This window comes from Mustela lutreola, chromosome 6, assembly GCF_030435805.1.
Source record: "Mustela lutreola isolate mMusLut2 chromosome 6, mMusLut2.pri, whole genome shotgun sequence".
NCBI classification, from domain to species: Eukaryota; Metazoa; Chordata; class Mammalia; order Carnivora; family Mustelidae; genus Mustela; species Mustela lutreola.
Window position 1 is genome coordinate 139,478,822 of NC_081295.1, and position 22,424 is coordinate 139,501,245.

A 22,424-nucleotide genomic window follows, 5' to 3' on the forward strand; every position below is an offset into this window, starting at 1 on the left:
CCGTGCATCGGGCTCCCTACTGGGTGTGGAGCCTGTTTCTTCCTCTCCCTCTGCCTGCTGCTCTTCCTGCTTGTGCTTTCTCCCTCTTTCTGTCAAATAAATACACAAAAATTTTTTAAAAAATCAAATCTTTTGATTCGATAATGAACAAGAAAGTGAATGTATGGTAGGGATGCCAGTTAACAAATATAGAAGCCATGACAGTATCAGAGAATCATCAGTTATGACCCCTAACGTAACGACAGGTTTACTGAAGGATTGTGAGTTTGTTGGGGACAGGACATTCATATGGCCTCAGAGTATCATCCCTCAGAGGGAAATGGCCTACGGTGGAGTGATGTAACCATCTACCTTTACCTAATGATCAAATTTAGCATTACTAATAGGAACATTTATGATATGTGTTCTGTATGAGGTATAATAAGGTCACACACATCTTGCAAAAATGCTTGAACAAAACCTAGTCCTAAGGGGGAAAATGTTGTAAGTTCAGAAAGAGAAACATTCTACAAGACAACTGGCTGTAGCTCCTGACAAAATTCAGTGACTTAATTTGAAAAGGAGGGTGGGCAGATGTTCTAGCTTAAAAGAGACAACAGCCCATTACAGCTCATGGGTTGAAAAAACTCATAAAGAAATGGATATAAAAGGAACTCAGGGGACAACTGGGGAAATTTGAATATAAACTGAACATAGGATGATATGAAACTATTAGTTCTCTCAGATTTGACCATGTATGGCAGTTATGTAGGACAATGTCCTTATTCTTATGAGATGCATGCAGACGTATTTGGGGGTTGAAGCAGCTGCAACTGACTTTCAAATTCTTGAAAAATAGTATGTGGGGCTGTGGTTTGTGGAGAGAGAAAGAGAGAGTACGCAAACGTGGGCAAATGTTAACAATTAATGAGCTGGAGGATGGCCATGCAAATACTCTTTAAACTTTTCTGTAGATACAAACCATTTTTTTTTTTTTAAAGCTCAGCTTTTTATTGAACCTGTTTAAAGACGTTTAGTTAAAAAGACCAAAGCCCATGTCATCATGAGACTCATTGGGTTCTTCTTTCTTTGCTTCCCGTTTTTTCTCAGCAGCGGCAGACACTGGTGGACAGGGCAGGACCTTGGCTGGTGCAGCGTGAGCCGCTGGGGCAGGTCCACCAGCCCCTACATTGAGATGAGGCTCCCAATGCGACCACCGGCCAGGGCCTTTCCAAAGAAGCCTGGCCAGAAAGGTTCAGCATTTAATAAGAGCATTGATCTTATCCTCCGTGACCGCCACCTCATCCTCGTGCAGCATGAGGGCCAAAGAGATGCAGGCAAGCTCCGAGGTGGAGGCCACGGTGCGCGGAAAGCAGCCGGCGGGAGCTGCTCCAAGCGGGTGCTTGTCGCTGTCTGAAATGAAGACCTAATCTCAATTGAAGCGAGTGACCTAGCTTCAACGGAAGGACCGAGCATCTTAGCAGCAGCTGAGGCAAGGGCGATGTAAACCATTTCTTAAAAGTTCTGGGGGCGGGAGGGAATGCAGTTCAGGGAAGCCCGGGCTCGAACGTACCGGGGAGCAGTTGCACCAGCTGCAACTCCTGGAAGACACGGAAGACCCCTGGGAACACCGCTCTAAATGACAGCTCCGCCCTTCCCGGGCCTCTCTCTATAGGCGGTTCCAATCACGTGGCAGCCTGGTCCCGCCCACAGTTCCCAGAGGCCCGCGCGCGGCGCCGGCAGTTCGACTGCTTCCTTCTGGCGGGTCGGGTGCGGCCATGGAGGGCGAGCCGCCCCCAGTGGAGGAGCGGCGGCGGCTACAGCAGGAGCTTAGCGAGTTCGTGGAGAGCTGCTGCCGGAGGCTGGAGGAGGTGACGGCGTCCCTGGGCTGGAGCCTGGATCGGCTGGACCCCGGGGAGGAGGCGGCACAGGTGAGGCGGGCTTGAGCCCCGGGTCCTTTTGGGGGCCCTCAGCCTGCGGTGTCCTCTGCGGGGGAAGGAATCCGCGTGGGAGCCCTCTCCGGTCCGCAGAGCCGTGGTGGGCGCCCGGGACCGGGCCTGGAGCGCCCTTGACGCCTGCGGGCCTCGGGTGGGGCGCGTGGGCGCCTTCGGAGCGCTCTGCGCGGGTCGCCGGTGCGGCGCTCCTGCGGAACTTCGGTTCAAGGAGAGGGTGGAAATGCGGTGGGTGAGGAGGGGTGGCAGGTCTAGGGTTTATCTAGAAAATACGGGAATCGGCCCTCGGAGCGCCGCTAGCGCAGGTGTTGCCCGTTTGCTTTGTCATGTGTCACATGGATGCCGCAGTTGCACCAGATTTGGGGTCCGGAGAGCTTAGGAGTTCACTTCCCCCTTTTCTGCCTTAAAATTCTGCACTTCTGATGGGACAGCATCGATGCTAGGATTATTAGAGGGTATCACTAAGAGATGGTGACGAGCAACTCTTTTGAACATTAGAATTGCCTTTAAAAATGTAGGTAGGTGTATAAAAGTGAACAATCCTGATTGTTTGTTTGTTTCTGTTTTGGGGTGGGAGGAGAAGAAGCCCTTCAGTTTGGGGTCATTCATGATCTCCAGTGCTCTTTCTGGGTTCATCACGCTGTAATAATTTCTCCCAGCTTTCAATTACATGACTGATTCGTAAAGACACCTAAGGCGTGTTTGACCTATACACAGGCAATTCACATTTATTGTATTAAAGGCGTCGTGGAAATTTTTAAAATTTGTTTAGAGTGATGTTTGAAGCTGTGAATTCCGTTGAGTGGGGCCTTCCATGCTCTTAACACTTTACTCAGCATCCTACTAGCCTGAAATTTCTTGGATGAACACTTAAATAGCACTTTGCTTATGCCGTTTACTGTACCTTAGTTACTTCGTTTAATAGTTATAATTACCCTGTGAGTACTGTTAGCCACATTTTACAGATGAGAAAACAAACCCAGAGAAGTGGTAATTTGTCCAAGGACACACTGCTAGTAAATAGCAATTGGGATTTTGAACCCAGGCATTCTGGCTCCTGAGATCTCTGTTTAGTTGCTATGCTGCCTCTCTAAAACGTCTTTATAAAATTCCAAAATTATGACAGATAACTCTGAGTGTACATCTAAATGCTACAGAACTAACGTCTGATATTCAAGAGAGTGACTAGTTTAAAAATCCTGTTAGGTGACATCCATCGTTCCTGGGATAGTCTGCAGACTTAATGAAGCCTCACTTTTCTGCTGGAGGTTTTTTTTTTTTAAGTTTATTTATTTATTTTGACAGACAGAGATCACAAGTACGTGGAGAAGCAGGCAGAAAGAGAGGAGGAAGCCGGCTCCCCACTGAGCAGAGAGCCCCATGAGGGACTAAATCCCAGGACCCTGGGATCATGACCTGAGCTGCAGGCAGAGGCTTTAACCCAACCCACTCAGCCACACAGGCGCCCCTCTGCTAGAGGGTTTTAATACTGAAGTTTAGCGAAGAGCAGTCGCAGGTTCTATCATAGAGCTTACTGTGTGGTCATAGTGAGGGGAAATCTAGAGAAATCAGCCTACATTACAATGTGATAAAGTCTATGAAGGTGGGATAGCTGTTTATTATAGGCTGCGGTAGGACATTACAGGTTTCCTGGATAAAGTGAATTCTAAGCTGATTGAAGTGTGCAGAATAGCTAGGGAAGCACAGAGAAAGTGTCAGTGGTAGGGAAGTCCAGAGAAAAGGGTGTGACCAGATCAGGAAACCCAAGGTGGTTAAGGATAGCTAAGCATAGACTGTAGAGAAGAATGATGGTGGGAAGGATCCAGATCTTAAAGGTCCTGTGTCAGCTGTATTAAAGAATCTGGGTTTTTGTTGTTGTTGTTGTTGTTTAAATGAGGGCAGTGGGGAAGCATGGAAGTGTCTTAAGCCAGACAATACCATATTTGCCTTTTAATAAACTCGTAATTGCTTACATTGGAACACTTGCTATGTACCAGGCCCTGTTTGATTGCTCTATATGTATAAACCCATGTATAATTTATTTAATCTTCACAATAGCTCTGTGAGAAAAGTTTTTCCCATTTTATAAATGAGGAAACTGAGGCAAAGAAAGGTAAAATACCTTGACCAAGTTCATACAGACCTGGGATTCAGAGTAGCCACAGTGCGGAGAATGAGAAGGACAACAGGTCTGGAAGCAGAGCAGTTAGGCAATGGCTGTTGTAATCCAGAATGATGTTGATGTCCTGAAGTGGGGAAGTAACAGTGAGGATGGATTTTGTGGAGGGATTTCAGAGTTACTTAGGGGTGAAAAGGGCTGGGTATTGGTTAGATGTCAATGACGAGGAAGAGGAGATGGCTTTCTGCATGAGGAAACTGGGAGACATAAGAGGAATGGGTTTGGGGTTTGGAGACCAGGACTATGATGAATTTATTTCTGTTATATTGAGTTGTTAGTGTTTTAGTATAAGATACTTAAAAGAGAAACAAGGTCTAAAAATCTAGATTTCGGGAGCCATTACTCTATAGTGAAAATTAAAGCCATGAGATTTTCCAGTAAGTGTATATCAAATGGCAAAACGTCACTGGTTTGACTTACATGAAACACCAACATTTAAAGGGGTACAGGTAGAACAAGGAAGACATCTTTAGAGAAGACCAAGTAGAAGAACTAGAGAGGTAGAACATGAAGACTGTATCTGGGTGACAGAAATGGGCAATTGGATTGTGACCTTCAAAGAGTTCAAATATTTTAAAGAGTCTGACATGTGCTTTGACACATCTTCTTTAGTAAGAAGATTGTTAGTGACCTACTGACTGGTAGTTTGTAAGCAAATCTTTTAAACTTGGGCTTTGGAGAGGTGGAGAGGGGGCTATAAAGGAGAGAGAGGTTGAGGGAAATTTTTTGTTTTTTGTTTTTTTAAATATGCACATACATCACACTGGGGTTGGGAAAGAAGCCTCCAGAAGAGGAGATAAATGGATAGCACTACTTGATCAAGTAGTAAACATTTAATGATTTAATCATTTGAATATTGTATTCCGATGGGGTGCCTGGGTGGCTCAGTTGGTTAAGTGTCCGACTCTAGGTTTCGCTTCAGGTCAGGATCTCATGGGTCGTGGGATCCAGCCCCACCTGGGTTCAGTGCTCAGCAGGGAGTTCACTTGAGATTCTCTCCCCCTGACCCACACACGTGCTTTCTCTCTCTCTCTCTTTCTCTCCAATAAATAAGTCTTAAATGTTTTTTTGTTTCTCTTTTTTATAGGATGAAGTTGTGATATGTCCCTATGATTCCAATCATCACATGCCTAAATCATCTTTAGCAAAGCACATGGTGTCTTGTAGATTAAGGAAACTGGGCTATACCAAAGAAGAAGAGGTACCATAAATTTATTATGTATATGTCATGTAATTCATGCATGAATAAATTCAGAAGATTTTGTGGGTATAGTGTGAAGTGTTCTGACATAAATACTAGTCACTTGTGGGGTAGAATGGTATTTGCCTAACTGCTAATTTTTGTAAGAAATACTGAAATGATAGTAATCTCTTGTTTGTTCATGTCAAATCTTAAAATAGGCAGTTATTGGTTACAAATACTAACTTCTTTGTTTTTACTGTTTAGGATCAAATGTATAATTCTGATTTTTTCTATGAGAATGTGAAGATACCTTCAATTACTTTGAGTAAGTATTAATTTAATAGATTATATTAAAGATAGTATAGGCATTAATATTTCATTTTTGAATTATCAGAAGAATGGACTCTTTATAAGTATGCTTGTGATTAAGAAGGACACTTCATACTTTAAGAGAATGTAAGATTAATTAATGTGTAGTGAAACTAGTTTGCTTAATCTGGAATTTAGAGACCAGGCTTATATTAATAGGCAGTGAAAACCCTTCAAAGCTTTGTGCAGTAAGACAGGTACCTTCCTTCTTGGATATAACAAAAATCTGGCCACACAACACAGTTTGCAAACGGAGGCTGGAAATGTGTTCCAAGTGTTCACAGCATATGCGGTGGTTAAAATTCCAGACTCTAGAATCGAATGCCCTGCTTCAGCTCCTGGTTTTATCACTAGTAGATTTGTGACTTTCAGCAAGTAATTACAGCTTTTTGTTGCCTGAATTTCTCCATGAAATGGGATGATGATAATGCACCTTTGCGCTGATTAAATGTTGTAGTATACGTAAAATGCTTAGAATACTTCCTGACACTTAGCAGGATTAAAAAAATGGTAGCTGTTACTGGTTGCTAAAATTTGCAGCAGCTACTACAGTATGCCGATGGTAATATTTTCTAGACTGCCTGAAATCTAGTTGCTTATTGGTTTCTAGCTAAGTCTGAAAAATTTCTGCATTCAGATTACCTAGGCAGCAGTGTAGGTTTTTTCACTTTTCAGATTCTGGAGATTTGTCAGTGTGCCCAAAGAGCTTGGATTGGAAACAAGTTAATAATATGATTGTGGACACTGATGACTCATACTGTGTTTATGGGTGCTTTTTTGACAGATAAGGACTCACAATTCCAGATAATTAAACAAGCTAGAACTGCAGTTGGAAAAGATGGTGATGGTTATAATCAAAGTAAGTGGCATCATAGTTTGAGCTAATTAATGATTTAAACTATTTTTGTCCCATAAGCAAATAAAAATCTTGTGGAAACAGTTGCATGGGGAAAGTTACATTTTATATTTAATATTATATCAGTGTATTTAGTGTCAGCTTCATTTGGTAGATATTTTCTGCTCAAAACCGCAAAGTATTTAGCTAGTGTCTTAGCTAGGGATTCATGCTTTGGAATCACCCGATAGATGAGATTACCTTGTAGATAATTTTTATTATGATTACTAGGTAACTAAATTGCATTGAGAGCGTCTTACCCTGAGATTTGCTCTTTCTCTTGAGAATTAGTCCATTGTTAAATATAAGAATGTTGAAATGCAGTGTAAAAGGACAGGCTTATGTTAAAAGAGAGCCGTCTTCATAGCTGGTCCTTCAAATAAAGCCCAAACACAAAGTTTTACATAGAGTGTCAGAAAGTTTGTGGATCCCTTCATACACAGCTTTGGAGCTGGGTTAAGAGTTTCTGCCTGGGACTTAACTTCAGCAGAGAACAGGTTAGAATTTTTAAGTATGAGCTTTTAGGAAATGAAAAGAAAAAACAAGCCACTGGAATGTTAATAGCGTTAATAGATTTATTTACTAATAGAGTTAATAGATTTAATAGATGAGTAAATAGTGTTAATAGATTTCTGAACCTGGGTATAACATGTAGCCAAAGCATGACTTTGCTTGTCTTACAAGGACTTCCGAGTTGTCCTTGAACCTTCTGAAGGTAGCTTTCTCTGGACATCTTACCTTTTTTTCCTCCTCTCATTATTCTTTCTAGCTGAATTCTATTCATTAAATTAGTCCAGAGTTAGGATTTGTTTCTCCCTTGTTGAAATTCAGTCTCTACCCATTGTTCTAAACCAGTATCTGGACTTCATCTTTTCCCAAGTTGTACTGTGGCTTCAGGAGGAGCTGTCTTACCATTAGTGCGCATTACAGTGGTTCCATACCACAGACAGAATAATCTTTGCTGTATTTCCTGTTTTAAAGGTCCCATTTTTATGTACTTTGTGCTAAATTCTGTGTTGTTGTTGTTGTTTTCGTTGAGGGAGACATTTGGCTCTTATTTGAAAAGATTACTGAGCTGTGATCAGTCAGTCCTTTTTTGGGCTCCTATTATTGTTCTGCCCCCTCCTCCTGTTTAGTTAATGAGCCAGAAAAATGTAGAAGATTTTTGCTATTGATTTTTGGAGGGGTTAATAGTTCGAGGCCTTTTTTGACCTAACTAGTTAGGTAGATTTACTAGATGTATTTTGTAGTTGAAAGAGAACTGGGAGATCATCTAATCCAGTGTCTTTGTTGAGGAGACACACCCTTTCTGAGAGGAGTAAGAAAGTTCTTGTGTGTTCATTCTGAAGACTATCAATACTTTAGTTTTTTTTTTTTTTTTAAGATTTTTTATTTATTTGACAGAGAGATCACAAGCAGGCAGAGAGGCAGACAGAGAGAGAGGAGGAAGCAGGCTCCCTGCTGAGTAGAGAGCCCGATGCGGGGCTCGATCCCAGGACCCTGAGATCATGACCTGAGCCGAAGGCAGTGGCTTAACCCACTGAGCCACCCAGGCGCCCCAATACTTTAGTTTTTTTAAAAGAGATTCTTTATAGTTCTTTCATGTATTCATTTCTCTTTCATAACACACTTACATAAGCTGGACAACTACTTTCCCCTCCTATTAGGTGAAGAAATAGATTAACACTCCTTTGCTAGATGATTGCAAGGCTTACTAATGGCTGCGCTGGATTGAGAACCAAGTTTTGGATTTGGTACATACTCTGAACTGAGTTATTCTGTTTTCTGATAGAAATTGCATTTAAGTGCAATTTATGGACTAGGAATCACTGCTCAAATATATTCATTATTTATTATGTCTGTTATAATTAAGTAGAATACCACAAACTTTAAATCTGTACCTACTCACTGCTTGCTATTATTAGCACTGTTCTTTGTTTATTCTGGTTTGTGTAAGCCTGCTTTAAAGAAACTAGTTTCTTGGCCTGGTACAAATGACAGCTTTTTTGAGGTTTTGTCTTCTTGTCTCTGGTATGAAACTATCTTGTAGTGTTGTTTAGGGTAATGGAAATAATGAATGCTAAACTAGCCCAGGCTCTAATAATTGGCTGCTTATGTGTAAGCAATTTAATTTCTAAGCACATTAATGTACAGAAAGTGATTTTTTTAGATAATGAAATGGTTGAGAATTTTATGTATTTGTGTAATTTAGAGAATATTCTCAAATTTTTTTATTAATAAGACTAAGTAATAAGGTAGATTTGGACCTTGAGTTTAGTTCTTTACAAAAGCGAAGAATTACTTTGAATAAGTAGTTCCTTCAGTAGAAAGTTAAGAGGAACTTTTGTTTTGGCACTCTCTTAAATTAAGATTTAACTTAAGAATTTTGTTATATGATATGATCCTCTTTTAAAATTTTTTTTTCATATTGTATAGAGTTCTACTGTTTCTCAATAGACCTTATTTTTGTGGCCCACTTGTGTGTTAAGAGATTTTAAAATCTAATAGCCAAGAACAGAATCTCCTAATATCTTGCTAATTTATTTACTTTGAAGGAAGAATGACTAATACGAGCAATTTTACATTTTCCCATTTAATTAATATTTTGTTTGTCACATACTAAATTATATGTTTTTTGATGAATTATATTTATGTTTCCATTTTATCACTCATACTAGGTCTCCACCAGTGTATAGAATTCTAAGTTCATTTACCTTTGTGAAAGCTTGAAACAACTACTTACTTATTTTCAGATATAATTACCTTTGTTAATTTTATAACCAGGATGCTAATTTTAATCATAAACAGTCATTTTATATTTAGTAGTTTATCTTTTTCCTTCATTATTATTTGCTGTACTTCAGTTTCATGACATATATTTGAATCATGGCCATACTTTGAAGATCATGACCATGATTTGAAGACAAAGTAGTGCATTATACTAAAAGAACCCTCAAGAGACCTAAGTAACTGATTAGGCCTAATCTGTTCCTACCACTTGTGAGAATTGGGCAAGTCATTTTACTTCTTGTGGGCCTTAATTTCTTTTTCTGTGATATTTGGAAATTGACTCTGTATGAATTCTCTGTAAAATTCTGAATTTGTAGCTTTGAACCAGTACTTTTTATGAATATTTAGTATTATATGTCACATGTTTAAGATGCTCTGTCGTGGCAAAGGTGGTAAAACAAGAATTAGAGTTATTAAAAAGCTAGATTAGAGTTTTAGTTTGGGTGACAAAAAAGTTCTGGAGATGGATAGAGGTGATGGTTGCAAAACAGTGTAATGTATTTAATGCCACTAAGCTGTACACTTAAAAATTCTTAAATGGTGCATTGTATGTAATGTGTATTTACCACAATTTTTTAAAAAGCTACTACAAAAATAGAGGATCATAGAATTTAATATGGTTACAGCACATTCAGATATACTTCTAAATCTACAGAAGCTTATATTTGAAAATTTACTTTTTATGGAAATGTAAGCTTATTTGTGTTTTCCTTTTTTTTTTTTTTGGTCAGAAATATCTATATGTTCTCAATGATTTGAATGCAGTCTGTTGTTTAACTTTTCCTGTACTTTTTCTTTTTCAGTAATTGGGGTGAGTATAAAGAGGAATTAGGAACCTGAATATACTCCTTATTTAAAGATATGCAGTATCCTTTTTGCAAATGATATCCTTTTAAAAGTATCACTCAAATTTCTAAACTTTATCTTAACCACTGTCACAATATTATAATCTTTGGAATTTTAGTTGAATTTCAAGGAATTTAAGTATCCGTCTTCACCATACAGAAATTTCAGATGAATAAAGATGACTCCAGTATATTTTAAGGAGGAAATTATATTTCTTTGTCTAAAAGTAACAGGCAAAGGTTTATGTGGAGCTTGTTTATAATATATCAGTATTTTCTAATCTTTGTATTTTTCTTCCAGTTTTTTATAGCCTATATTCAAAAGAATTAGGCTTATCAAAGCTAAGTCAGTTTTATAGTACAAAGTTAAATGTTTTAACACTTAACTGCATAAAAAGGCTTTTCCAAGTGTCTACCAGAATTAGAGTGAAATTGATCAACTTGAAAGGAAACCCTTCTCCACTAATTCAGAACCCTTTGACTAATACAAATGACCATGTATTGTTATCCATGGCTAGTCACAAACTCATATTCAATGTAGCACTCCTCTTAATTTGTAGACACATGTAAAATCACCTCTTTTTTTGTGTGTTGTAGTTCTTAGTTCATAGTTTGCTCTTATTTTATCTTTTGCCTCTTTACTTAGGAAGTCAATGAGGTTAGGCTTTATCAGATAAAAGTACTGGGAAGAGCTACTGATCTTACCTTGTTCTATGAACCAGAGTTATTACTTTAGGGTAACTTGGGAAACATTAGTAGCTCCTGTTCATTGTTTTCATCAGTGAATAATGAAGGCTAGAAAGAATTGTTTTAAAACAATTGCTTTATTTACAGTTACAATTTTTTTATTTCTTTGAGAAAATTTGAATCTCAAAAATTTTCTTCAATGTTTAATACATCATATCAAGGTATTGTATTTACTTTCTTTCATTAATGAACAGATTTTAGAAAGTTCTGTGACTGTTGTGGGGGGCACTCCTGTTAACTTTTTAAAATGAATTTGGTTATGCCAATATGCTTCTTCAGAAAATTAAAAGTTTGGTTTTAGTTTAATCTGTCATTCTCTGCTCTGGGGAAGTTTGGGATTTCTGCTACTTAAGTGATTGTGTTTTGGTCCTTCACTCTGAATCATTGTACAGTTGGGATATATTTTGAATATGGAACACCTAACATGATGCCTCCTATAAAAAGACATTTTTTACACATTTTTCGTACTTCCATAATTTATTTTCAGAAGGACTACAATGTGTACTACATTCCCCCCCCCTTTTATGGGGAAAAGCATATAAACAGAAAGAAGGTTAATATCTACTTTTATAGTATTGGTAGCCTTCTAAAATTGTTACCCAGGAAGTTTTATGAGCAAATTATCTCATGGTTATTACTGCCTGCCTTCATGGGATCTGTCCTAGCATTGTTAAAGAGAATAGCAAAGAATCCACATACATCTTTACTGGGGATATAGCATTGAGGATAAAGTTACTATTTACCATTTATCACATAGATGAATATTTTGTATATTAAGGGATTACTATGAAAACAGTTGTGTTAATGTTGCATTATTACAGCGCATGTTTAAAGATAAGGAGTAGATTTTAAGTCCATAACATATTCATGCTTCATGTATTGTTTATTCTTGTGGCTTTATTTTTACTTTAGGGATTTATTCTTCGTTACCTGTTGAAGTTCCTCTGAATCACAAACGGTGTGTTTGTGATCTGACCCAAGCTGATCGTCTTGCCCTCTATGATTTCGTAGTGGAGGAGACGAAGAAAAAGCGCTCTGATTCACAGATTATTGAAAATGACAGTGATCTGTTTGTAGACTTGGCTGCCAAAGTCAATCAAGGTTTGAGATGAATACCATGTTTTATATTTCTTAATAGTCATTTCATTCTTTGTGTGTTACTAAGATTTAGTTGTCAGACCACTTTGAATAGAAATAGGATGGTTTTGCATTATTTGATATTCACATATATGTTAAAATGTTTACTCAGTGTGCGAAATTTTGCTCTCTGACTTTTATATTAAGCGTACCTTCCTTCTATAAAATTGTTACAGCTGTACTTGTCCTTTAATCTTTGTACTTTAACGGTCTTAGCTTCAACTAATGGCTAGAGAAAAGGAATAATATAAAACAGCCTATTTCTATAATATGGAAATTTTGGGGATGTTTTTAGATGCATGGAAACATGTTGAAGTATGGGATTGTAGTCTTTCTTCCTGCTAATTCATAAGAATTTTAAAGCTTCCAAAGATGTAATTTATTTTATTCTTTTATTAGATAATAGTCGAAAAAGTCCAAAATCTTACCTTGAAATCCTGGCAGAAGTGAGAGATTATAAAAGAAGACGCCAGTCCTATAGAGCTAAGAATGTTCACATAACCAAGAAATCATATACGGAGGTAAGTTTTACATACTCTTTCAGAGCTTTGTTGAGAACAGAAATTTCCCTTAGTTATGTAAGTCTGCTCTATGGGTTTCCACAGTTCCTTAGAGGTTCTCTGAAAGAAGTATCTTCAAGACAGCCACACCTGATTTATATTTGCTCCATTCCTTTCAGATCCACTGTGCCAGGGAAAGGCTTTTCAGGGTACAAAAATCTTATGTGAAGAGGCTGTACAATCTTAAAAAAATACCAACTTTTGAGAAAGTAGCATATCACAATAAAAGCATAGATTTTGGCTTTAGACCTGTGTTAGAGTTTTGATCCTACTGTTTATCATTGCCTGTTTGACTTGAACAGCTTATTTGAACATTTTAAGTGTCAATAATTTTCATTTTAAACATTTTATGTAGACTTCGTAGGATTGTTACACGAATTGATTGAGAATGCATGTGGACACAGAAATTGGTCAACAAATAGACTTTCTGTTTTCCTTACAGAAGTTTTAGCATGCTTTTGTGTACTCTGTTAAGTATTTGGGCTTAAAAAATGTCTGGCATAAATTATTTATACTTTAATCTCTTGATATAGATCTAGACTTATTTTCAGAGTTTCTTTAGTGGATAGAGCTGGTGAATTTTTTGGTACATGACTTACCTTACCCAGACTCTACAAATAATTTCCACATTGAATCTCTAAATTTTTACCACATTATTTCTTACTTCTTACTTCTTTCTTTTTTTTTTTTTTTTTTTTAAAGATTTTATTTATTTATTTGACAGAGAGAAATCACAAGTAGGTAGAAAGGCAGGCAGAGAGAGAGAGGAGGAGGAAACAGGCTCCCTGCCGAGCAGAGAGCCCGATGTGGGACTCGATCCCAGGACCCTGAGATCATGACCTGAGCCGAAGGCAGCGGCTTAACCCACTGAGCCACCCAGGCGCCCCTTCTTACTTCTTTCTATGATTTCTAAGACTGTCCATAAATCTGGCCTCATTTTACTGAATATTTTCTTTTGCTCTAGTCAAGAGTGTCTCTTAAACTATATCTGATTACACACATTTACTCTTTCCTTTGTGTCAGGATAACAAGTTGTTAGCTCACCTGAAATGCTCTTTGTTGTTGCTCTTTTAAATCTCGATAAGTTTAAGGTCCACTGTCACCATGAGGTGCTCCTTCCCTGGTTGATTGCTGTTATGCTCTCTGTACCCCATAGCTTGGTATTTAAATCTTCTGCCTGAGATCATGTCATACAGCCTAAGTATTCTTACAGTCCCTCAAGTACTTGGTGGTTCATCTGTGTTTCTTCTCCAGTCTCATTACCTTGTAATCAAGTGAAAATGTTGTTACTAGTGTTCTTCACAATTGTATATTAACTTTTTGTTATGGAAATACTCAAACATAGACTAAAGTGACTGCAATAGTCTTATGAACCCTTTTGTCCCTGTCACTCAGCCTCAACAATTATCAACATATGACTTTGTCATTTTATTTATATTCTCACTTACTACCTCCCATTCTCCCCTTCCTCCACATTGATAATTTTGGAAGCAGATGTGAAATACCTTTCATCTGTAAAAACTTCAGTGTTTACAAATATTACAGTGATTTATCATATTTTTGGTCATGGCTTTGTCAACATTTTACCTCCTAGTTTCATTCATATCATCTAAAATTTTTGTTTGCTTTGGATTAGAACCTAAACTTTGTTAGATTTTAGAAAAAAACAATTATTGCTGCCTGTACTCAGTATGCATAACACTGCTGTTGGGTAGGTAAAGATAAATGGCACACAGCCCCCACCCAGCAGAAGCTTAGTATAGTTTAACAAGTGAAACTTCTTTCAAAATACAGATTGCATTAAGTGATAAAGTGAGATCAAAGTATGTGGGAGAAAATAGCAATTCTTCTTTTAAAATATTAGATTGGTATACCATCTTTATATGTTTTCTGAAAATAAGCTGGTATACCAGCTTTATAGAGAAGATAGCAGTCGAAGGAAAGGGAGAAGCAGGAATGGTAAAACATGTCTGTTCATAGGCTCTTTCCTGTGTGCTGAACCTGGAAACTATCCAGTAACATTCGGGTCTCGTGGAGCTCATGTAGAGCTACTACTAGTCTGGAGTCATGTTGCGCTACTCTGGAAGTGCTAGAGCTGGGAGTGGGAATTTAGGGGTGTGTGTGTGACTCATGTTACATGTCTTAGATTTTCACAAGAGAGTGTGGTAGAGGAGGGGAACTCGTGGGTAGGGATATTCCAGGTCAAAGGGCTAGTGTTCCTAAAAATATAAAAGAGCAGGAGTTTTCCAGAGACCTATCAGTAATACAGATTGCATTAAGTGATAAAGTGAGATCAAAGTATGTGGGAGAAAATAGCAATTCTTCTTTTAAAATATTAGATTGGTATACCATCTTTATATGTTCCTAAGGTGCCTAGAGCTTAGGTGCCTAGAGCTTAGGGTTTCTGAACTATGCAGTAAGAAATAAGGCTGGTTTCAATTACGTGATGTAGTAAAATCATGAAAGGCTTCAGAGGCTCTATTAAGGATTTTGGACATTGTTCCATTTTACTTTGGGAGCCATTGAAAGTTTCTTTAAAGTGGGGAGAAACTTTCCCACTATATAGTGACTATATAGTGTGTGCCTTTGAGATTGCCCATTGTCCCCTGTACCTTCTGTCTGTCTGTCTATCTGTCTGTAAGAGATCATGACCAGTGGTGGGGGTGAGGAAGGGGTAGAAGGAGAAGCCAACTCCCCAGGACCCTGGGATCATGACCTGACTGAAGGCAGATGCTTAACTGACTGAGCTACCCAGGCGTCCTCCCGCCCCTTTTTAAATTTATTTTATTTGTAGGCAGAGAGGCAGGCAGAGAGAGAGAGAGAGAGAGAGGGAAGCAGGCTTCCTGCGGAGCAGGGAGCCAGGTGCGGGGCTCGATCCCAGGACCCTGAGATCATGACCCGAGCCGAAGGCAGCAGCCCAAACCACTGAGCCACCCAGGCGCCCCCCCCCTTTTTAAATTTAAATTTAGTTATCCCCTGTACCTTCTTTTTTTCCCCCTATACCTTCTTCTTCTTTTTTTTTTTTAAAGATTTTATTTATTCATTTGACAGACAGAGATCACAAGTAGGCAGAGAGAGAGGAAGGGAAGCAGGCTCCCTGCCAAGCAGAGAGCCTGACTCGGGGCTTGATCCAGGACTCTGGGATCATGATCTGAGCTGAAGGCAGAGGTTTTAACCCACTGAGCCACCGAGGTGTCCCTCCCCCGTACCTTCTTAAAACACTTCCTCAGTAGGCATGAGGGAAGTGTAAGCTATTTTGGTTTCATCTGTGCTCCCAGGTGACCAGCCCTATGCTTGTTGTTTGCATGGATAAATAGGAAAGAAGAAACTTGCAAGTTGTTCTGAGAAATTAGGGGTTTATATAGTCTGTTAGGAAAGTATCTGTGAAGTGACTGAGATGTTTTGTATTTTATCGGTCATCTTGACTTAATTATAAAATTAAAAAAAATTTTAATTGTAAATAATATCAAATATACAAATAAGTTGCAAAACTAAAAATAGTATAAAGAACTCCTGAATATCCTTTACCCAGATCACCTGTTGTTAACATTTTGTCCCATTTGCTTGTCATTTGTACTCTGTACGTTTTTCTCTTTTGATCTGTAACTGTACATTATTTTTTTTCTAAACTATTTGAGAGGAAGTTATCCCTTGATCATTTGTCACTAAATACTTAGTATGTACTTCTTTTTTTTTTTTTTTTTTTTTTTAAAGGTTTTGTTTATTTATTTGACAGAGATCACTGGTAGGCAGAGAGGCAGGTGAGGGCGGTTGTAGAAAGCAGGCTTCCTACTGAGCAGAGAGCCTGATGTGGGGCTTGATCCCAGGGCTCTGGGATCATGACCTGAGCTGAAGGCAGAGGCTTTAACCACTGAGCCACCCAGGCGCCCCTAGTATATACTTCTTAAGAACAGGGATAGTTTCCCTAACATAATCATAATATGGTGGTCGACTAGTGAGTTTATCAATAATTACAGTACTTTCATCTACCATTCATATTCCAATTTGACCATTGACTTTTTTATGTTCTCTAAACTGCTTATGTCCCATAGTCCATTCTGATTGTTAATAGTGATTTTTCTAGCTTTGTATAATTTTTTGAAAAACCTTTCTTATCTGAAATTGGGTGCTTCTCTCCCCTCAGGTGATTCGGGATGTCATAAATGTGCACATGGAAGAACTCAGTAGTCATTGGCAAGAAGAGCAAAGAGCGGAGGATGATGCTGAAAAGTATGTCATGGTGTTTACTGGTGAAAATACTCTCTTTTTAATCTGTTACATTATAATTATTTAACTAAATTTTAGCCTTTCCAAGACCATTAATAATAGCACATCATAATTCATTAAAATGCTGAAATTGTTCCATGTTGTCATTGCTAAAGATTATTATACCAGAGTTTTTCTGTTGACATAGCTCTTTGACAGTTTTGTAGAGACATATATATTAGTGAGATAGAAAAGACATAAAACACAAGGGCTATATTTCCTTGCCCTCTCATATAGAATGTAAGGTTATACCTATTTATATTGACTCAATCATTGTTCTGATACAGAGTATTCAACTTTAAGTTAGTGAGTCTGTGTGTGTTTGGTGGAGACTAGTGGTTAAAACTAACTGTTCTCTGTTTCAGGAATGAAGAAAGACGATCAGCTTCAGTAGATTCCCGGCAGTCTGGTGGAAGTTACTTGGATGCTGAGTATTCACGACATAGAAAGGATCGGAGTAGGAGCCCACATAAACGGAAAAGAAATAAAGATAAGGATAAAAACTGGGACTCGAGAAGAAGGAAGGACAGGTGAGTCTTAACACTGCATCATCTGATGTTGAATTGTTTACTCTTGAAAGGTAAATAGATCCTTTTGTTGTAGACAATGTTGAAAAAATGAGTTGTAAGAGTAAATTACAGTAAGGAGAGTAAGTTATTCGTGAGAATTCTTATCATTTGATTTTAGTTCAAGTAACCATAGCTCTGGTGGCATAGTTCTCTATATGCCTGATTCGATATGGGTTTCCCTCTTTTAATCCTTGTTTCCTAGCAAGGACATAGGGAAGTAATGTCTAGGTAGGAAGGTATGTAGGAAGTTAACTCTATAAATTAGGTGTTTGCCTAGATCTTTTTTTTCTGCTCCTTTCTCCTTTTTCTTGTCATTTCTTTCTCCTGCTAATTCTTGAGTTAAAGGGTCTCTAGGGTCAGAGAGAAGATCCAAGCTTTAATATCAAGTCAGTTTTGTCCTTGTTAATATCACTGATAGAATTTTGACAACTGGAAAGTTATGAACTAATGGTAAAATAATAAATTTATATCACTTGCAATCTATTCCAGTAGTCCAGCTGCTTACAGGGCATCTGCATGGATCTCAGTGTTAGTCAGAACTCTTTCTCATACTGACCTCTTTCCCCAGCATTCCCTATTCTGGTTAATGGGACAGACATCATCTATTCACCTAAGCCAGAAATCATGGAGTTATTTTAGTTGCTCCTTTTTTATTCCCGCCATCTGGTTAGTTCCTCATTTCCATCAATTCTACCTGAAGATACCTTTACGTGCACCTCCTTAATGCTGTCCACCTGGGAAATAATAGTTTTCGTAATTGTTCTAACCATTTGTAACCTTGTGCCATGTGGAGTCATCCCTGCTTTACTGCCTGAGTGAATTTTCACTCTTACAACTCTTCAGGAGCAAAATCCACATTGTTTAGAATGGCCCACAAGACCACCAGCTTCAGGGCTTTTGGCTACCCATCTTTGTTTTTGCCACCAGCCCATGAAATTATGCTTTAGCTAGCCTGAATTGCTTAAATAGTTTCTCATCTGTACGTGCCACATTTATGCCTTTCTGTGTCAGGCTCTGCTGCCTAATTTTTATTTTTAAAGCCTGCTTGGTCTTTTAAGACCCAGCTTAGTCATTTCCATGAAACCTCTTATCACTCATTGAGGCAGAGCTAATCTCTCTGATTTTGTCAGCATTCCGCCTACCACGTATTTTTTATTGAACTTAAGTTATTACTCTCCCTAGTAGACTGAGCTCCTTGAAGGCAAGTCCATGTCTGATTTAGTAGTATATGCACAGTATTTGTCTAATAATAGCTTCTCAAATGGTATCTTGTCCCTCTCCAGGGCCACTGGTGATCATGAATTAGTAATGCTTATTGATTTAATAATTTTGTTCATGATACTGTCCTTCAGTTCATAAGCTTAAAGCTGACTGTGATTTAGTCCTCTTATAAAAATGAAATATTTCCTTAGTAATCCCTTTGATTCATATAATGAATGATATTTTTTAATAATTATATACAGATTAACTTAATTATCAGAGTTATTACGCTCTTTTACTACTTTCTGGTTTGTTAATGCTTCTTCCATTGAAGTAATTTTTGGCATCTCTGAACAGTTTTTATTGACTTAAATCCATTAGCTTCAAATGTAAACATGAGATAATTTGCTTTTAGAGAGGATATATTTAAAGTCTAAATAGTATTAGTGGGAAATACTTCTCAAAAGTACAGGGTTGGTCTTAATGAATAGCAACCAGCATAAGGATATCAGACAATTTTTGAATTCCGTCTATGACTTTATGACTTCAATATTTTATTTGGAATAAATTCTCTGGTCCTCATACATATGTATGTATATATATATATATTCAAAGTCAATTTTAAAGCAGAATTCTAAAATGCAGTTTAAAAAAAATTCTCATTTTGCCTATCCCCATGTCAATTTTGTCCTTTAGTTTTAATGATCCATTTTCCATATTTACTCTTAAAAGAAATTCCTGTTTAGTGTATCTGTTTGTCTTAGTTGGCAGAGCATGTGACTCTTGATTCCAGGCTCATGATTTCAAACCCCACAATGAGGGTAGAGCTTACTTAGTTAAAACAAGTATTCTTTAGTTCTGACTGTATCTTTTAACTTGTTCTGAAGTACATTACTGGTGAATCACTATTTTAAAATTCTGATATTAAGATGTCCATCATTTGTAATACCTTTTTTTCTACTCCTGTCATTTCAGGGATGGGGAAAGACATCATAGTCATAAAAGAAGAAAGCAAAAAATATAATGAGGTATTGGTGCGTGTATTAATTATGCTTATGTCATGATAACCAGTATGACAGCATTTTAATTACAATTTCTTTGAGTAGAAGAATGTTTATATGACTTGTTTAGTGCTCAGATCATTAATTTTCAGTAAGTACTTATGTTTCAAACCATGAGTATACTATTAGTCCTTTAACTTTGTTTTGCTTATATTTTAATAGATGATTGCTTCCTATTATAGATTTTGTTTCATTCTTTGTGATAATTTATGTATCAGAAAATTCTTTAAAGTCAGTACTTAAACTGTATAAATAGTACACGAACACATTCTCATTTTTAAAAATGAGACCTTATAGCTAAGGTTAACAGCCCCTTGGAACCACACTCTATAATTCCTGTGGCCACCTCAGTAACTACGACTTAACCACTGCACCGGTGAAATATAGTAGGGAAAAAACCACCTAAATATCTGTCAGGAGGGGAATGGCCTGGTTAAATAAAATATGGTATAGTCATGTGATAGATTACTATATTGGATTTAAAAGAAATAAACTTTATAATAACATGGATAGATCTCAGAAACATAATGCTAAGTGAAAATAGCTAACTGCAGAAAAATGTATACAAGTTATATTTACGTACAATATAATACTGTACATTTTCTGTGACCATGTATGTATGTAAATATATTTTTAAAGCTTCAGAAGGACCAATACCAATCTCATAACAATAATTATTTGTGGAAGGAGGTATGGATGGGAGAGATATGGAATGAAAACCAGGATTGAGAGGTGGTCAGAGAAAACTTCAGCTTTATCCACAATATGTTAAGTTTTTAAAGGCATTCATTTTTCACTTGTTAATTAAAAGTAGATTTTAATTAAAATTAAAAATATACTGTCATTTTCTTTTATGTAAATCATCTTTATTGAGGTACTGTTTATATAAAATAAAATGCACCCATTTTAAGTGTACGTTTCATTTGATTTTGACCAACTTAGACCCAAGCCGATGAAGTCGTCCCTGTGATCAAGATAGAGAACATTTCCATCATGCCCCAAAATTCTCATATACCCCTTTTACCAATTTCTCTAGGCAACCAAGATCTGGTTTTTGTTGCTGTTGACTAGATGTATCTTTTTCAGAATTCATTTAAATGGAATACTATAATATGTACTTTCTTCCACCCCACGTATTTTTGAGATTGACCCATGTTTTGTGTGTCAGTTGTCTCCTCCTTTTTGTTTGTAGTATATTTTGTTGTATGATAGGTCACTCAGGTGAAAGTTGGCCATTAAATGTTAATTACCTCCTGTCTAGTTAACAATATTTGGAATCTTAAAAACTCAGGGTGAAGATTCCAAGGTGGGTTTCAATAGAAATGAAACTTAAAATAAGTAACCAACAGTGACAGAAAGGTTGACTGGCTTTAGATCAGAATGGCTCTTGGGCTTTAGGTATAAAAAAACAGCTCTCAGATTTATAAGTTGGAAATCTTAACAGTTTACCTGCCAATACAAAATCTTTCTACTGCTATTGTACTTGATTTCTAAATATATAAAAATTCAGATTTAAAAATCTTAAGGACTTTGGTGTTACATAATGGGGAACCATGCGGAATCGCTGCTTTTGTAGGTCAAAAACTATTTGAATTCATCAGCAGTTTTATATGTTGTAACTTAATTTATTGTTTTGTTTTTCAATGTGATTTCAATGATTTTGCTGAGTGGAAGAAACTAAAAAGTGAGATTGAAAGGCATACTTGGGTTTTCAGTAGAAGAGAGAAATAAGTGGAAAGAAGTATGTTGGTCAACTTAACGAAAAATAGAATAGGTGGCAAAAGGAGATCATCTAACCGGAGTGCTCGCTTCAGCAGTGTAGGCACCAGAATTGGGAGGGTACAGGGAAGATGAGCATGGCTCCCGCGCAAGGATGAGAAGTAAAATGTAACCAGAGTTCTTTACGGATTTTTAAGTATAATACCAGCTACTGCAAACTATCCAATAAAATAGATTTAGATGAAAAGAGGCTTTGTTTGACACTTGCACATATTAATTTTCCATGCTTATCTATTTGAGTTTTAGACTCCTTCACTGGTTTATGAGCTCTTTGAGAGAAGGTTTTATATCTTTATCAGTATAAGCCCCATGCCTAGCACAACAGCTGTCAATTTATCATTTTAAATTTTGGCAGAAGGATTTGCAAGCCCCTGTCACTTAACATCTAATTTTTGATTCACAAAATATTGATATTTATAAGTACTATAACTGCTGTCCATCTTATCCATATTAAATCCTACCTCAGGTGGCACCTTCATGCCTACATTTATGATCTACTGGCCATAAACAATTTTCTCTGCTGAACTCTTTTAAAAGCACTAAGGATAGTTAACATTCATTGAGCACTTACTATGTAGCAGGCCAAACTTTTTAAAAATATACATATAGAAAGTATACATAGCAACATTTACCATTTTAGCTATTTTTAAGTACATAGTTCAGTGGCATTAGTAATCACTTTGTTGTACAACCATCACCACTATACATCACCAGAATGTTTTCATCATCCCAAACTGTATCTGTTTCTACCCATTAAACAGCAGCTCTCCATTTACCCCTTCCCTCAGCCCTTGGTAATCACGACTCCACTTTCTGTCTCTATGAATTTGACTATTCTAGGGACCTCATAGAAGTGGAATCAGAAGTGTGTGTGTGTGTGTGTGTGTGTGCGCGCGCGCGCGCGAGCGTGTGT

General features: G+C 37.4%; 1 protein-coding gene, 1 non-coding gene and 1 pseudogene across 2 annotated transcripts; 2 read left to right on the top strand and 1 right to left on the bottom strand.

The window, feature by feature from the left end:
• Window positions 1–979: 979 nt before the first annotated feature.
• Window positions 980–1,759, bottom strand: LOC131834718 (large ribosomal subunit protein P1-like; annotated as a pseudogene).
• Window positions 1,695–20,642, top strand: SNRNP48 (small nuclear ribonucleoprotein U11/U12 subunit 48). Its single transcript, XM_059179213.1, has 9 exons — window positions 1,695–1,910; window positions 5,198–5,311; window positions 5,558–5,618; window positions 6,447–6,521; window positions 11,852–12,040; window positions 12,476–12,597; window positions 16,781–16,866; window positions 17,268–17,432; window positions 19,647–20,642. The coding sequence occupies exons 1-9, from the start codon at window positions 1,758–1,760 to the stop codon at window positions 19,693–19,695; spliced, it is 1,014 nt and encodes a 337-aa protein (XP_059035196.1). The 5' UTR covers window positions 1,695–1,757; the 3' UTR covers window positions 19,696–20,642.
• An 895-nt stretch (window positions 20,643–21,537) lies between these two features.
• Window positions 21,538–21,645, top strand: LOC131834976 (U6 spliceosomal RNA). The gene has a single exon (XR_009355061.1). It is a non-coding gene; the product is annotated as a U6 spliceosomal RNA (small nuclear RNA).
• The last annotated feature ends 779 nt before the right edge of the window (window positions 21,646–22,424 follow it).

Excerpts from the sequence above, each read along its gene's own strand:
- SNRNP48 (XM_059179213.1), top strand. The coding sequence starts at position 1,758 with ATGGAGGGCGAGCCGCCCCCAGTGGAGGAGCGGCGGCGGCTACAGCAG. Across the intron at positions 5,619-6,446 it reads GATACCTTCAATTACTTTGA|ATAAGGACTCACAATTCCAG; the intron begins GTAAGTATTAAT and ends CTTTTTTGACAG. Across the intron at positions 16,867-17,267 it reads GCGGAGGATGATGCTGAAAA|GAATGAAGAAAGACGATCAG; the intron begins GTATGTCATGGT and ends TCTCTGTTTCAG.